The sequence below is a fragment of the Quercus robur genome, chromosome 12, assembly GCF_932294415.1.
Source record: "Quercus robur chromosome 12, dhQueRobu3.1, whole genome shotgun sequence".
Classification (NCBI taxonomy): Eukaryota; Viridiplantae; Streptophyta; class Magnoliopsida; order Fagales; family Fagaceae; genus Quercus; species Quercus robur.
The window spans coordinates 19,697,921-19,715,536 of record NC_065545.1 but is presented as its reverse complement, the minus strand read 5'-3'; the positions used below and the strand labels follow the sequence as shown (position 1 = coordinate 19,715,536).

Sequence of the window (17,616 nt, the reverse complement as noted above, 5' to 3'; positions counted from 1 at the left end):
TTTGACATAATGCTTGAATTGGTTAAGTTGTAATTTGGGGGTCTAAACGTTCAAGGGTGTTTATACCATGGATGTCAATTCCGTACCGTACCGGCCGGTACCGCCGGAATATACCGCACCGGCCAGTAAACCGGTACAGATACTACCTCTGTTTCGTACCGGAAAAAATACCGGCCGTACCGGTCGCGTACCGGCCATACCGGTGAAATCCGACTATTTCGGCCGGTAAATGGATACCGGGCCAAAAGTTCCGGCAGAGCCTACAGCTGCAAAAACCAGTAGATCCGTGACACTGAGACAATGATGAAGTTCCGACGGAGACTACCGTTGCATCTTGGCCTCATTCTATTAATTTGCATCTCTCGTTCTTACTTTTTTTTTTCTATCTTCTCCTCTTCTTCGCTTAACACCAGCTTTCTCGTCCCTGCGCATTTCGCTTAACACCAGCCTTCTCGTCCCTGAGCATTTGGCTTCTCAATGCGTTTGGCTTCTCAATGCATTTTCAAAACATGTGGCTGTGTTTATTCTTTTTGAAAATAACGTGTGGCTGTGGTTAAAGTTAAACTAAGGCTGTAAGGCATTGAATTCTATCAGAATTCACGTGAATTTGGTGGGGTCTTTGACGGTTTGAATCTTTTACAATTGTTTCAAGTTTTTTTTTTTTGGATATAATGATTAAATAATTTAGATTTATATGTGATGGATTGGCCGTTGTAGAAGGATAAAGATAATGATGAATTGGGCCTAAATATATTTAAAGACATAGGATTTAAATTCAGCCAAAAAAAAAATATATATATATATATATATATAGGATTTTATATGTATAACGGTAAACTCGAAACGGTACACCGGTATTGACCGGTATCCGAAATATATCGTACTGCTGGCCAAACCGGTACAGCCTCCGGTACGGTATTAACATCCTTGGTTTATACACATATTTGAACTTTCAGTGTAGAAGTAACCACTACTTGAGTTCATTGTATCATGGTACGTTCTTTAACTGCATGAGATTTGCACAGCTGGAAGCTTTCATGTATTTTTCCAGTTTGGTTGAAGGAAACTTCTATTCAATGAAAAAAGAAGAAAAGGAAAGGAGAAGAAACCTCCAATTCGAAATTGTGCAGAAAAACATATAATTTCTTTTATAGATCAACTGTAATATAAGCGCACAAAGGTCCTAATATAAATACAACTGCTACAATAAACCCAGGCACAACATAAAAAATGTGGCAAACTGGGATTCCAAAACCCCATATTAGCAATAAAAGGTACAAAGTATGGCTACCATTTCAAATTTATGGCCAGGTCCAGCAGTGATTCTACTTGGCGTATGGCTCTTTGTTTCTCCTGTTGCTTCAACCTACTTGCAACAGATTCAGGATCAAACGAATCTTGTGCATGCTGTGCTTCAGTTTGTTGATACCGGACCTCTTGTAGCAATGCATTAACCTCTCTGACAAAGTCTACCCTTAAAAGTGTATCATCAGCTTCAAGTGGAGGTCGAAGTGGCCCTTGATGCTGTTGGGGAAAAAGTAAGCTGTTATGAAGTTAAATCAAACACAAATTACTTTGACCAATAGGATATAGTGTTTATATTAGATCTAGTTGTGACATATATCATCTGCTCCAAAGTTGAATGAAGCAATCCCAGACTGGTTAGTTTTATCTTGAACATTAAATGATCTCCCATTAGAAAAATATTCCATTATCTTGGATATAATAGAACCATGCTTCCATTTTACTGCCCAAGAAGGAGAAATGTGAATCTTCCTCTAATTAGTCTAGGTACTTCCTACAATCAATACCAACTCCTATAATTTTTCATTCTATGCCTTCACGAAAAGAATGGTTATGCGCTTGTCCCTAAATGCAGAGATTGTCCTGATTGACTTAAGAGGGCCTGATGCCACTCCTGATTCCATGAATGTGTGCATGCAAGAGAGGTTTCTGTGAGAATGACCAATATGTCATTCTATACCCTTATAGATTTCTTCGGTACAGCTAAAAGAAAAGGCACCATCATACAAATAAAAAAGAAAAAAAGAAAAGATCTGTGAGTTCTACAAGAAACATGCTAGTTGTGGCTATCATGTAGTTCGATCAAAGCCATAGGAAATATAATTTGTATATTTGCAGCATACCTTATCAATGTCAAATCCTGCTGGAACAAGAATGCTAAATGGATCCTCTCTAGGAAAGGTGTCAACCATGCGTTTTTTGCATTCCTTCATCCAGCCTTCATCATCAAACCCATCATGCATATTCAAAAGATCGTTGAGCAGTCTCATGGCAGGAGTAGCCTCCCGTTTCAAAATCTCAGTCTAAAATATTAAGTAAAATTCAAAGCTTATAATTCTATTTTCTCCCAAGTAAGGCAATGAAGAAAGGAAACTACAAAATGAAAAGGGCCTAAAGGAGTATCATGGTGCAAGATGTGCTAGGCTAGAATAATTATGTAAGGATTCTACTAAAAATCAGCACGATTTCAGACAAGATTCAACAATGATCAGCATTTGATTTTGAAAGTTAAAACCCATCTGTGTATTGAAACAAATGAATTTAAGTCTGGCACTATTATATGAGAAGTAGTGTATACCTCAACCCTTCTATATAACAGATCAAGACTTCTTATAGCATCCTTTTCTTCCTGGAAAATGAGGTAAATATCTAAATCAACACTAGAGAGAGAGATAAAGAGACTGCATTATATTAAGTTCTACTGAACTCATACTATTAAGATTTACAAGGAACCAAAAAAAAAGAAAAAGAAAAAAGGACAAGGCAAAGCCTTATGCTAAAAAGGACAAATAAGTTCCCAATTCTTGCCTTAAAACAAAAATACAAATTAAGAGGACTTGAGCAAATTTATTTGTTAGACATATGTATTAAAACCTATGAACAGTCAGCTAACAGCCAACTGCTTTACCATTGAGTTGTTGAGGAACAATGAGAAATTAGATATTGATTTAAATTCCCTTTCTCAACCCATGACCAGTATAAGCTTGATTTTCCTTAAGTTACAGGTATTGTGTTGGATATCAGATTGACATTGAAGGTTCAATGGTCTTTAATTTCTCTATTTGTTTGATACCTTATTCTTTTCTAAGTAAGAGAAGCCTCCTAAAAGAAGACCTTGAACTCTCTTTTTCTCCAAATAATCATAAGTAATATGCGATTTAGAGTAACTTTGGTCATCAGAGTCCTTAATCAACATGGATGCCTTGCTTATAAGAAATAGCTAATCATAGTAACTTCATCACTTTTCCTTAATGAGAAATATTAGTTGAGAATTTGATACTCATAAATTCCAGATTCTAATCTATGATACATATTATTTTCTTCAAACTCGTGTAAAAACAAACTTTCTTTTAAATAAATTTAAAAAAAAAATTTGGTTCTATAAGTATTTACAAATGTTTGAGACTTATGAAACTAATGCTGAAAAGCAATAAACACTCCTACACCTATAGAGAAATTAAAAAAGGCAGCCATCAAGTTTGAACATTACAATAATCAGTGATTGCAAACATTTACATTGGCACACTAAAAAATGTTTGCAAAACATTACACTACAACAACATTGCATAAAAAGAAAAGATGCAACACAAAATTTAGAGACAACAAAAGAATAACTTACGTCACGTCTAGCAAGATCAAGGCGATTCCATATGACCATTAGAACAAGTTCATTGAGTTCTCCTTTCTCAGCAGCTTTCTCAATTTCCTGCTTATAAGAAAGTTAATCAATAGTCACAATTATCCTACATGAATAGTTTGACTCAGCTTCCCACTTATGGAAAATGCTACAAGCTACAAAGGATGTATGAGTATAGACAGCAACGAAATGAGATGTCCTTAGCTATAAGACCTAAATATTTCCTTCATAAAGAAAACAAAAGCAGCCAAAAAAGGAAAAAGGGAAGGGCTTTTACTTTTCAGAAGGACTTCTATCGACTCGTGTGTATGCAGAAAGCACTCTTTAGAAATGAACACATTCTCATAATTTTAAAGTCTTAATCTCTCGACAGATTAAGCCATTTGTGAGGCTTGAATACTGTAATTTATGATTACCTCTTCAACTTCTTCAGCAGCTCTGATCAAGCTCGAAACCAATCTCCGTGCTTTTCTGACATCTTCTTCCGGATACCCTTTCAAGCGTGTGCCAATTTCACGATACTCTTCAATCTTTCTTTCCTCTTCTTCTTCTTCCTGTTGACGTCTTCGATGAAGCTCCTTTGTCTTTTCCCGTTGCCGTGCTTGCCATTCCTAACCTAGAGTAGGTTAATGCAACTTTCCAAATAGTGCATATCTTAGAGGTTACATGAGTTCAACATAATAAGAACGTGGGTTTTACATTTAGGCAACATATTGTTATATACAGAATGCCCACAATGCCCCAAAACCCATCAATCAGGACCAGTTATCCATTCAATTGAGGGAGTGATCATAATCTGAACAAAATTTTTCAAGAATAAGAAAATTATAACATTGGATTAAGCTATATATGAAAGTAATAAAACGGGAAACAGTAATGCTATAAATCAAATTTAATTCTGGAGGACATGGACAAGGCAATATAATTCAAAATCAATTTTTCTTAACTGGTAAGAGGCAACCGTGAAAAGAGGTTCGTCATTTAACTTGCATGTCAATTGTAATTTCACAAACAATAAACTCAGATTGCTTAATTTGTAAGCTATGAAGGCATTCCATTAACGCTGTTATAGAAAAGCACTTCAAATTGACTGAGATTGAGTCAAGCCTAACTTCTTAAGCTATTCTAATATTTTTCATAGTAATAGAGGCTCAAGTGTAATATGAACCTGCATGATGTAATTTTGCACACATAAATCTCAAATATGTGATCACTGTCAAAACATACCAAACCATTTATTGGTGTGGTGCCAAATGATTCCAACACACTCTTTTACTGTATTTAATTTGTATTAAAAATTCCAAAACACTCTAGTCAGGACCAAGTGTAGCAGAATCAGTGGGCCTTTAGTTATCAGCTTGAAAACAAATCAACAAGACCCACTCTATACCTATATATATATATATATATATATATAGATACACACACATACATACAAATTAATGATTTAGTGGCATATATGGCAAATCTACCATTGACCCATCTCAGGAAATCAATAAATTTGAATACCCAATAATCAAAAACGAACAATCATCCAGTCTATATAGCAAAACAGAAAAATAAGAGACACCCATTTAAGAAAAGGTGCAAAGAATGCCATAGCTGATACATATCAACAACTACATACATACATACATCATCATAATACTCCTTTGGAAGCCCATCTATAAGCTGCTCATCCTTGTTCATACACCGCCTCAGAACTGGTTATCAAATCCCAACCAAAGAACCCAAAAAAACGAAAACAAAAACTTTAAAATTAGCAAAGACAAAAACTTTTGAAAGTGCAAATGGTGTTTGTGGTGGTGGGGACTAACCTGAGAAGTGTGAGTGCTTGGGCTTGAAGGGAGAAGGGTGAGGAATTATTGGAAGCCTTGCGAGGGCAACAGAGAAAGTTGGTAATGGCGGGGGAGCGAAGCACGTTAGTGCTAACACATTTGCCTCCATTTTCTGTTGAGATATCTAGAGAGAGCTCAGTGGGTCAGGGATGTTAATAATGGAGAATGTAGTTTAGGCATGTACTTGGCCCAAGACTTTCATCACACAGAATAGGCCCAAGCACTTCGGCATGTACTTGGCCCAAGGCTAAAATAGAGTCACAATATTCACATTTTAATCAAAAAAGTAATATGTCACTTTCTAATTGCAACAAAACATGACAATAGCTGTAAAAATTAAAAAAAGTGTTGTATCCTTAAACTTATATTGTATTAGTAGTAGGTAAAAAGAATAGAGGTATGTTTTAATTTTAAAGAAGTGTTATATTCACAATATTGTTACAAGTTTTCATAATAAATTTTAAGTAGCAAATTGTTATTGGTTTTAATATGAACATATCACTAAAATTACTTTCTTACCCACTAGTACCAGTAAATAACAATCTCACTTGAAATTTATTGTGAAAGTGTTGTAGATATAACATTTCTTTTAATTTTATTATTGGATGTTTGATATATGACTCAAGATTATCATCTTTCATCATTTCCATGAAATGAATTTGTAGAATAAATTGAAAATTTACATTTTAAAAAATTGTATATGATATATATTTAAGTATGTATTAAGAAATAAAAAGTTAAATTAGACAATTTTTAGAAAGAAAAAAATATGCATAATTTAAATAAAATTTGTTTAGAGAAGATAAGCAACGGGTCAGGTTTGGGATTTTTCTAATTAAAAAATAAATAAAATAAAATAAAAAATAAAAAACAAACAAACAAACAAATCCTTTAAATATTTCACGTACCAAAACCTGTTAAAATTTCCGAATTTCATCACAAATACATCCTATTTCTTTACCTATAATATAAAGAGTGAAATCAAGCATCCAATTTGTTGAGCTCCGTAGCTGATTACCATGCTGTCCTTGGACTTTGAGAGTTTTGTGATAGCTGAATCAAGTAGATGTGTGTTTATTAGCAAGTAGCTGATTTTCGTTTAGGCAAAAAATTTAAATAAATATATTTGAGATCGATCTCGCAGTAAAAGTTGACTTCTATGGGTGTTTCTATTTCTGGGTCTATTTCCTTTCTATGTTTTACGCAGTACTATGAAGAAAAAAATTTGTTTATAGAATTATAGCAACCATTTTGTTATTATTATTATATATTTTTTTAGAAAAATAAAACATTGTTTACTGTTTTTAAGGTTAACGGGAAGTCTTGAGTCGTTATTCGTTAATATCAATAGCGTTGCTTCCGTTAGTAAAAAGAAAAAATAGAGAGAGAAGCACACATGGCTAATTATCTTTTGTGAAGCATGAAAAGGAGCATAGAGAATGGTTTGGAGGATTTTCATTCCTCTTTATATTATAACTAGTCGCTAACCTGTGCGATGCACGGGAAATGTATTGAAAAATATATTTAATCTTTCTTTTATTCTATTATATGTCATGTATATATAAGTGTGTTTAGGTCTATTGATAGAGAGCAATCATTGTGTAGCGTACTCCATAAATTAACATTATATTGAAATTAAAAAATTAAAAATTAACCATCTTCTTCACTTTTTACTCAAACTTGTTTTCATGTCTCATATTTAAACAATCACAACAGAAAATTTTCTATTAATAGTAAAATTTGTGTATACACAAATTACAGTTTTATGTAAAGTGTACATACACATGCTCTATAACTCTAAGGAAGGAAACATCACAAACCCTTTACATATGTGGGTTAGAATTAAAACAAACTACATATATTCCAAGTCTGATAAGCCAACTCAATGGTAGAAAAATGTTCTTTATAAAATTAGATAGTAACATATTTTACAAAAGGAGGCAATTCTTTGTAACTCTATCTTGCTGCTCATATTCTGCAGTATACAACAAAGTGATTTATCTATCTAGGTACAATGGGCAATAGCATTGGCTGTTCTTAAGCACAATTCAATACAAACAAATGAGATAGAAAAGAAAAAAAAAGTAACAAAACAAATACAAAAAGTACCACTGTTCCAGCCCTCCAAAACTCCATAAACAAAACCCTTTCCTAGCCCAAAAATACAAAAAGTTCCCTCATTTCCTAGAAATCCAAGAGGGCTGAGACCACCAACAACTCCCCACAGCAGTCAGACAAACCTCTCAAAGAAACTCGAAGAAAGCATGACCAAAAACATATAAAGCTTCCTCCTTTTTCTTATTGAACCAAAAAACCCAGCAAAGGCAGATTTCCCATTCACTCTCAAAAACCAACAGAACAAAACAGCAAGAACATATACAACAAAGCAAGCAGCAAGGCATGGGAGCAAAAGTAAAAAAGGAGATATGAACAAAAAGCAGGGCAAAGAAAAGAAAAGAGAAAGAAGCAGAGATGAATCAATAACATTTCCCCACTTCATTCTTACTTTCTTTTGTTTCTTCTCAATATTCAGCTATTGATGATTTAGGAACTAATTTATGTGTGAAAACAAATCATGCCATATGAACACTATTTAGGAATTCTATCAAACTCTTGTGAGAAGCCAATAACAAATCCGGAAAAGACTTCCGGTTTGAATTCTTTCAAACTCAGGTTTATTTGCCTCCATCTAAAAAAACTTAGCAGTCTCAATTTTCAAAAGAGAAACGAATACTTATCCCAATGAAGAAAAAATTGGAAACAACTGGAGCTTCAGTTTCATAGGAGTATATTGTTCTCAACAAAAAATATTTTGCCAAAAAAAAAATGGAATCCAAAATATTTTGGGGTTTATATGATTTGTGACTGCTTGAAACCAAAACAATATGAGCCATACTATAGTATTTCCAACTACCATAGTGACTTGTTTTGTGGAAGGTACTTATTATTGCACCAAGCCTGACCTCTGAATCCTACCCTTATGTTCAATTTAAACTACATCTAATCCTAATTGCCTTTTATGTTTAGAATTATATGCAAAACTAAATCAATCAAGCTCTAGAAATAAATATATAAATTTTAATATAAAGTTAAAATTTTATAAAACAAACATGAATTCTAATATCAAACTCCAAATAAATTATATAACATGCAACAAAGAAACCCAAAAAAGAAAAAAAGAAATAAAAAGAAACTATAGTAGCTAAATATACAAATAAAATAGTAATTAAAAGACATTGACACGTAGAAATTAATTAATATCTAAAACTAAAGAAGCATACCTTGCTCAAAAACTTTTTTATTTCGATAAGATCAAACCTAGCTCAGAAAACCTTAAATTAAAAGAACACAATTTAAATAGATTTGTAAACCTAATGGTCAAATAAAGAAAACAGGTAAGAGGGAAAATCCTAAAATTATATTAAAAACATCACTAAGCATTTTTAAAACTCCAAGCGACGAAAAATGGCAACCCCCCAACTCAACAACATCTTTGCCAAAGAATGCATACTATGACACATCTCCAAACCTACAAGTTAAAAAAAATAACCTCCATATATAAGAAAGACATTTAATGAAATTAATTATTCCCAATGAGAAAAATACACACACAACCTTGCATGCTTATATACATATAGGGCAGGACAATAGCTAATCATAGCCTCACTCTCAAGCCATTTTTGAATTCAAACATGTTCCAATTTTCTCTAACAAAATTAAAAATATTTTGCTAAAATCCACATCATAAAACACAAATAAGTCATTCTATCCACTACAGTGACAATTTGTGAATGCAGTATTATACAAAATATGAATGGTTTTGATTCATGGGCAACTAAACAGGCCTAAGAGATGTGCCTAATGAGGGAAACTTGCAAAGAAGAATCCATTATCAGGTCTAATGTTATTTGCCTTAGTCAAATAGTTCGATAGTTAATAGATTCATAATTTCTCTACAACTAAAAGTAATGGCTTATAGGTATTTATCATGACCAACTCTAGAATGTGACAGAGACTAATTATTTTACAACAAAAAGCTTGCATTTCTTCTCAGCATCAAAACAAAGGTTATTGTTTCAAATTTGTTGTTAATTAATATAACACCATGGTATCATCCAAACTCACTCAAGCCCCTAACAGGTGGATTTCACACAAGTTAGGAGAAGTATGCAGTTGGTGAATGGTTTATATGTAGGCTCTATAAAGTTAAAGGAAGCACTAAACATCATATACCTGTATTCATAAAAAGCAAGGACTTCCCATAGCGTGAAAATACCAGAATTGTTTTTTTCAAGAGAAATACCTGTTGGGGAATGAGACCTGAAAACTCCTGAATAACAATAAAAAATTAAGCTATAATCAAATTAAGTAATATAACTTTGACTAAAACAATCAAATCAGGGAGGAGTAAAATAAAAATCAGATAATGATTCATAGATATAAAACCCAAATCGCCCAAATTATAAACCAACCAATCAAATCTTCATTAATTTTGACCCTTTTTTCAAGTAGAGAAACCCCCTGATAGGATTAAAATCAAAAGTACATTAAATTATCAAGTAGATTATAAAGTTAGCCTAAAAATAAAAACACAAAACCCCTTAGTAACAATCGGAAATTAAGCAAAAATTGAAATTAGTAAATATATCTTTGACTAAAAAAATCAAAACAGGAAGGAGGAAAACAAAAATCAGATAATAAGTCATAGATTAAAACCCAAATTGCCCAACAAAAACAACGAAATTTCTCATTTTTTAATCAAATGAAAGCAAACCCAGATTATAAATCAATTAGGACTGCCCAAATTTTGATCGCATAAACACAATAAACCTAAAAACCCTAGAATATGAAACTAAGATAAAAAACCGAAAAAACAAAAGGCAAATAATAGAAAGATTCAGAGAGAGAGAGAGAGTAGAAACATTGTGGATTTGAAATATCTTTTCCCTAAAAATAAAAAACAAAATAGAATAGAAAAAAACATGAAACTGAAACTTACCGACAACTGTGTGGAACCGGAAGATGGAGGGAGATCGGTCTAATAGTAGTGAAGAGGCCTCCCTCAGGTTTATAGAGAAGCAGAGCATCGGTTTTAGGGTTTAGAAAAGTTTTATTATTATTATTATTTTAATATAGAGAAGTAGGGCATTGGTTTTAATATAGAGAAGCAGAGCATCGGTTTTAGGGTTTAGAAAAGTTTTATTATTATTATTATTTTAATATAGAGAAGCAAAGCATTGGTTTTAATATAGAGAAGTAGAGCATCGGTTTTAGAGTTTAGAAAAGTTTTATTATTATTATTTTTTTAATATTGTGCTGACGTGGAAAATTGTAGAAGCTTCAAAAGCTTCGATTATATATATATATATATATATATATAGATAATAATAATAATAATAATAATAATAATAATAATAATAATCATAATAATAATAATAAAGAATTAATTACAGGGTAAAACTTAGTTACAAGGTTCTATCACTTCTGTCCAAAAAAAAAAAAAAAAACTTAGTTACAAGGTGTCCTTAGATTTTGTTTCTCAAAAAAAAAAAAAAAAAAAAAGGTGTCCTTAAATTCAACAATGTCATTGTATTGACCAAAGAGATGTGCTACGTCCACAACATTTTTACAACGAATCATAAGTGATTAGTTATTTATTGGTTCAAATTTGAACCTAACACTAAGATTTTTTTTTGTCCTAACAATAACAACCAGTAACAACATGCCACTTACGATTTGTTGTAAAAATGTTGTGAAAATATTGTTGACATATCATTTCTCTTGACCAAATGCCTCGTAGTCAAATTTAATTATCCTTATAAAAGATACCACTACTTTTTCCATACTAATCGATACAATTATATGTTTGATTTCAATTGTAAAACCTAAAATAGAACAACTAAAGATGTGGATTTAAGTTTTTCCTCATTACAAATTTTCTATTACACTTCACCTTGATAGAGCTATTTGATTTTTCATTGTTGCGTAAGACACTTATAAGAAGACAATGATGTCTTTTTCAATCTAGTTGAAAAAGTCTCCTCCAGCTTATTATGTGGTTATTTATAAGATTAATATATACTATTATTTAAGTAAGTCACTGGACTTATCAAAAAACTCTTTTGACCAAAATTACATGTTCATGATTTTTTTAAACAAAGTGGCAAATTTGATTTTAAAATTCCAAAAAAAAAAAAAAAAAAAACTTACGTTAGAGAGTTCCCTTCGTGTAAACTGCTTTTAATAACTGTTATATATCCTTCATTTGTGAACCCAATCATAGGTGCTAGGGGAGTACTTTGCCACTCATATTGATTGCGTGGAGATCAAGGAGTTAAGATTGAAGCTTGGACAGTTGGACTACCATATGTGATGTCCAGTTTACTCGTTGATAAGCATTAGGCCATTTGCCAAGTTGTTAGTACTTTTAAGAATTACCCTTTAGTTTTCAATTGTTTATACTTATATTCATTCTAAAATTCTTTCATTTAGAGGATTTTTCATTATAAGTGTGGGTACAGGAATTTCAATAAGGTAATTGTGCTTTCTTGGCTGCCGCAACTTACAAGGGGTTTGAAAAGGTGTTTGATAGGACAAGTACTCAAGTAGTGGCTTGAGAAATCAACAAATGGAGAGCCAAGATCATCTAGAGGGAGCTATATAATGTGAGAGACCCTCCAAGGAGAAGGGATCGAAAAATTTGTAAAGAAAACACTAGAGCAGTAAGAATTAAGATTACATCCTAATTTAAAAGAAATATACATAAGAACCACTCTCCTCGGATTTTGCTGAGAAGGGTTTTCTTTGAACAGAGCTTTATTTTCTTTACTTTCTTACTATCTTTGATTCATTGTGCGTGTTGTTGATCCATTGAAGCCTAGTTTTTAAGCCCACTCTCTACAAATTCATTGTATCAGGCTCTTTGGGCCTTAATCCCTTTATCTTTTAGGCTTAAGAACCAAAACCTGCCCCTACAATTGGCACTGTCTGTGGGGAAGATTGAGCTTTCGTGAGTTCAACGTCCAACCATGGTAGGATTAGGGCAAGACCGGGAGGAGTCTATTGGTTCCTAACATCAAGACCAATTCCTTAACCTTGAGCGAAGGAGGGACCATGTGGTTAGTGTGTACACTACGCATACTAGTAGAAGTCAGTCTTAAGGCGGGAGTTACATCTCTCATGAGGAGAATACCAGAAGCATGCATTTGGAGATTGACCATCTTCGCATGAGGCTACGCTGCAAGCGACGGAGAAGGACTCCTTCAGATTCTGACCCTTCTTCTGACGATGATAGGGATGGCAGTTACAGGCCCAGATCAAGGACTCCCTCCAGCGAGTCTTTCTTGTATGATGAAGATCACCATCATAAACACAAAAATAAGAGCCCATCTTGCAAAGGTCAAGGAAACGATGCTATGAGCAAGGCGTTGAACCAAATTTCCAAGTCACCTTTTGCACGTAGAATTGAAAAAGGAAAGCTTCTTCGACGATTCACTCAGCCAACTTCACCATGTACAATGGAAGAACGGATCCGGTGGAGCATGTGAGCCACTTTAACCAGAGAATGACTGTGCATTCTAAGAACGAGGCCTTGATGTGCAAGGTGTTCCCATCCAGTTTGGGGCCTGTGGTGATGAGGTGGTTTGACGGCTTGAAGGAAGGCTTTATCAACTCCTTTAAGGAGCTTACTCGGGCATTTGGGGCTCGTTTTGTTACTTGTAGTAGGGTTCCTCGGCCTTTGGACTCTTTGTTGTCCATGGAAATGTGGGAGGGGGAGACCCTGAAGACGTACTCTGACAGGTACTAAGAGATGTTCAACAAGATAGATGGGGATTTTGATGACATGGCTATAAGGACTTTCAAGGTCGGCCTGCCTGCCGAGCATGATCTAAGAAAGTCTTTGACCAGGAAACCAGTCAAGAGTGTGCGTCAGCTAGTGGATTGTATTGATGAGTATAAGCAGGTCGAGAAGGATCAACAACAAGAAAAGGGGAAAGCTAAGGTGGTCCATCAAGATAGAAGGGATTTCAGGTCGAATAGGTACAATAACAACCGACCTCAGAGAGATTTTACGAGGCATTCAGGATCTACTACTACTCAGGTAGTCAGTACTGTGTTCCAAGAGCCCATACACCAAATCCTGGAGAAAATTAAGAATGAGTTATATTTTCAATGACCAAATAAGATGGGAGGAGACCCTACGAAGCGCAACCAAAACCTTCACTGCTAATACCACAAGGAGTAGGGGCACACTACTGAAGATTGCAGGATGTTGTGGAATCATTTAGAGCAATTGGTTAAGGTTGGGAAGTTAAAGCAATTCATGTATCTGCCCAATGGATAAGGTAGTCAGACTGGGTTAAGAGCACAAAGAGATGCTTCCTCAAGACCCCCCCCCATTGGGTACCATTAGCGTGATCTTCGTTGCTCCGGGGAGAACCGACTCTTTTCCATCTAGGGTGATGTCCATAGATCAACCATTTGTCGAGGATTTGGCCCCTAGTTCGAAGAGGAGCAAAGTAGAGGTTCGACCAGTTTTGAGCTTTTCTGATGAAGATAAAATTGGAATCTCACAACCACATGATAATGCCTTAGTGGTTATTCTGAGGATTGTGGGATACGGTGTAAAGAGGGTGCTAGTAGATTAGGGCAGCAATGTAGAGATCATGTACCCTAATTTATACAAGGGGCTAAGGTTGAGGCCAGAGGACCTAACCTGCTACAACTCCCCTTTGGTGGGTTTTGATGGGAAAACTATTATTCCAAAGGGCCAAGTCAAATTACCTGTGCAGACAGGATCAGAAGTGGTGGAGGTAGATTTCATCGTGGTGGATGCTTACTCTTCTTACACTGCCATTGTGGCAAGACCCTAACTCCATGCCATGGGAGCCATTTCTTTCACTCTACACTTGAAAGTGAAGTATTCATCCGGGAATCAAGTTGAGGAGCTAGTAGGGAGCTAATCTATGGCCAGACAGTGCATGGTGGCCGCGATTAGACATCAGACTGGAGGTGAGCCCTCAGCCCCTATCGAGCAGGATTCATGGCAATCAAAGGAACCCTGTTGCCCTCAAATGTGGCGGTAGAAGGGGTAGAGTGCGGGCAATTAGAAAAAGTTGTTATTGGCAACGATGAGTAAAAGTTCTTTCAAGTCAAAGCTCAGTTGCCTCATCGGGAGAAAGAAGAGCTAATAGGTTTTCTAAGAAAAAATATTGATGTATTTGCGCGGAGCGCCTACGAGGCCCTTTGGGTGGACCCAAATTTCATTTGCCATCATTTAAACATCAATCCATCGGCCATCCCCAAGAAGCAACCACCTCGGCGCTCATCTAGGGAACATTCTGATGCTATTAAGGGGGAGGTGCTCAAGCTCAAGCATGCTAGGGCCATAAAGGAGGTTTTTTACCCCGAGTGGCTGGCTAACATAATGGTGGTGAAAAAGAAAATTGGGAAGTGGCGAGTATGTGTAGACTTTACGGACTTAAATAGAGCTTGCCCAAAAGACCCTTTTCCCCTTCCTCGGATAGATCAATTAGTGGATGCAACTACAGGCCATCCTCGTATGAGCTTTTTGGACGCCTTTCAGGGCTATCACCAGATACCGTTAGCTCTGGACGATCAGGAAAAGACTACTTTTCTTACACCCACAGGGAACTACCATTACAAGGTAATGCCCTTTGGGTTAAAAATGCAGAGTCTATTTACCAGAAGATGATGACCAGGATGTTTGAGCCTCAGTTAGGGAAAAGTATTGAGGTGTATATAGATGATATGGTGGTAAAGAGTAAAGTATAGTCTCAGCATATAAATGACCTCGGGAATATTTTCGAGATACTAAGGAAACACAAATTGCGCTTTAATGTCATTAAGTGTTATTTTGGCATAGGCTCTGGCAAGTTTTTGGGTTATATGGTTACCTATCATGGAATCAAAGTTGACCCTAACCAGATTAGAGCAATTAACGACCTACAGCCTCTTTGGAATCCCAAAGAGGTCCAAAAGTTGACAAGAATAAATACTGCTTTGAATCGATTCATCTCTCGATTGGCCAACAGGTGTAGGACCTTCTTCCAGTCGTTGCATAAATGGAAAGGATTTGAATGGATAGAGGAATGTTCCTTGGCCTTCCAGCAATTGAAGGGATACCTTTCTTGGCCACCTATTATGTCCAAGTCCGAGAAGGAGGAGAGGGTTTATTTGCTTACACTGCTGGGGCCTCACATGCTGTGAGTCTTACTGATACGGGTTGATGATGAGGTGCAGAGATCAGTTTATTATGTAAGAAAATCATTACATAAGGCAGAGGTTCACTACTTACCATTGGAGAAGACCATCTTGGCAGTAGTACATGCTACACGGAAGCTCCCACATTACTTCTAGGCTCACACTGTTATGGTTCTAACCCAACCCCATCTTCGATCACTGCTTTGGAAAGTTGATTACACAGGAAGGGTTGCAAAATGGGAAACGATCCTAGGAGCTTTCAATATTAAATACATGCCTCGCACCTCTGTAAAGGGCCAGGTCCTTACAGATTTGGTGGTTGAGTTTGTTGAGCCTTTGTTAGAAGAAAATGGTGAGAAGCCGAACATGGATGGAAAATCAGTTGGGACAATCTCCTTGCAAGAACCTCTATCTTGTAAGGTGTACGTCGACGGCGTAGCAAACCAAAGGAGATCAAGAGTGAGGCTAGTTATATTATCTCCTAAAAGGATCATCATTGAGAAATCCTTAAGACTAGACTTCTTGGCCATGAACAATGAGGCTGAGTATGAGGCTTTGTTGGTGGGAATGGTTATGGTCCAGAAATTGGGAGGAAGAATAGTGGAGATACTTTCAGATTCGAGTTTAGTTGTAGGCCAAGTAAAGGGAAAACTAGAGGCTAGGGATGTGAGAATGCAAGAGTACTTGAACCAGGCTAGGCACTTGCAGTCAAGATTTGACTATTTTTCCTTACAGTAAATCCCTAGAAGCAGAAATATGCATGTTGATTCCCTTGCCACTCTCACAACCTCCTTGGTGCAAAGTCTACCTAAGGTTATCCTAGTCGAGGATCTATGTAAGCCTACGGAGATGAAGAGGGAAAACGTCTAGATTCATCAAATTACGGTTGGATCTAGTTGGATGGATTCCATTGTATTATTCCTCAAAGATGACATCCTGCCCGTGGAAAAGGGTGTGGCTGATAAAGTGCAAAGAAAGGTTCCACGATTTTAGTTGTTTGATGACCAAAAGTTATACAAGTGCTCTTCTTCTGGGCCATATTTGCTATGTATCCACCCTAAAGCAGTGGAGCCACTCCTAGAAGAGTTGCATGAAGGGATTTGTGGAAGCCATACAGGAGGTAAATCCTTGTCTCACAGGGCCCTTACTCAAGGATATTGGTGGCCCAATATGCAAAGGGAAGCACAATAATACGTGAAGAAGTGTGACCAATGTCAGAGATTTGCTCCCAACATTCATCAGTCAGGGGGCGCTTTTAATCCTCTGTCTAGTCCCTGACCCTTTGCTTAGTGGGGTTTGGACATTGTAGGGCCCTTCCCCAAAACAACAGGAAACAAGAGATGGCTTTTGGTTGGCACTGATTACTTTACTAAGTAGGTTGAAGCTAAGCTACTAGCAAACATTAGGGACGTGGATGCCAAAAGGTTTGTGTGGAAGAACATTGTCACTCGATTTGGGATTCCTTATACCCTCATCTCAAACAATGGACTTTAGTTTGATAGCAAATCTTTCAGAAGGTACTGTTGTGAATTGGGTATCACGAACAGGTATTCTACTCCTGCTTACCCCCAGGGGAATTAGCAAGCTGAGGCTGTTAATAAGGTTATATTGAATGGACTCAAGAAGAGGTTATATGATGAAAGGGCAAATGAGTGGACGAGCTTCCACATGTTCTCTGGACATATCAGACTACCCCTCGTAGGTCGACGAGGGAGACACCCTTTTCAATGACTTATGGGGCTGAGGCCGTGATTCCTCTAGAGATTGGATTCCCGGCGTTGAAGACTAGCTTATTTGCTCCAGGCAACAATGACAACCTATTAGAAAAGAGCCTGGACCTAGTTGAAGAACAGAGAGAAAATGTCATGATTTAATTAGCGTACTATCAGCAAA

At 36.0% G+C, this 17,616-nt stretch overlaps 1 protein-coding gene across 1 annotated transcript; it reads right to left on the bottom strand.

Moving 5' to 3' along the window:
* Positions 1–1,115: 1,115 nt before the first annotated feature.
* Positions 1,116–5,659, bottom strand: LOC126709384 (protein PALE CRESS, chloroplastic-like). Its single transcript, XM_050409596.1, has 7 exons — positions 5,479–5,659; positions 5,297–5,364; positions 4,078–4,272; positions 3,644–3,730; positions 2,603–2,653; positions 2,148–2,327; positions 1,116–1,524 (listed from the first exon to the last, which is right to left on the bottom strand). Exons 1-7 carry the CDS (start codon positions 5,606–5,608, stop codon positions 1,288–1,290), a joined length of 948 nt encoding a protein of 315 aa, XP_050265553.1. The 5' UTR covers positions 5,609–5,659; the 3' UTR covers positions 1,116–1,287.
* Positions 5,660–17,616: the final 11,957 nt, after the last annotated feature.

Excerpts from the sequence above, each read along its gene's own strand:
- LOC126709384 (XM_050409596.1), bottom strand. The coding sequence starts at position 5,608 with ATGGAGGCAAATGTGTTAGCACTAACGTGCTTCGCTCCCCCGCCATTA. Across the intron at positions 5,365-5,478 it reads CAAGCACTCACACTTCTCAG|TTCTGAGGCGGTGTATGAAC; the intron begins GTTAGTCCCCAC and ends TTTGATAACCAG. Across the intron at positions 1,525-2,147 it reads CAGGATTTGACATTGATAAG|CATCAAGGGCCACTTCGACC; the intron begins GTATGCTGCAAA and ends TTTCCCCAACAG.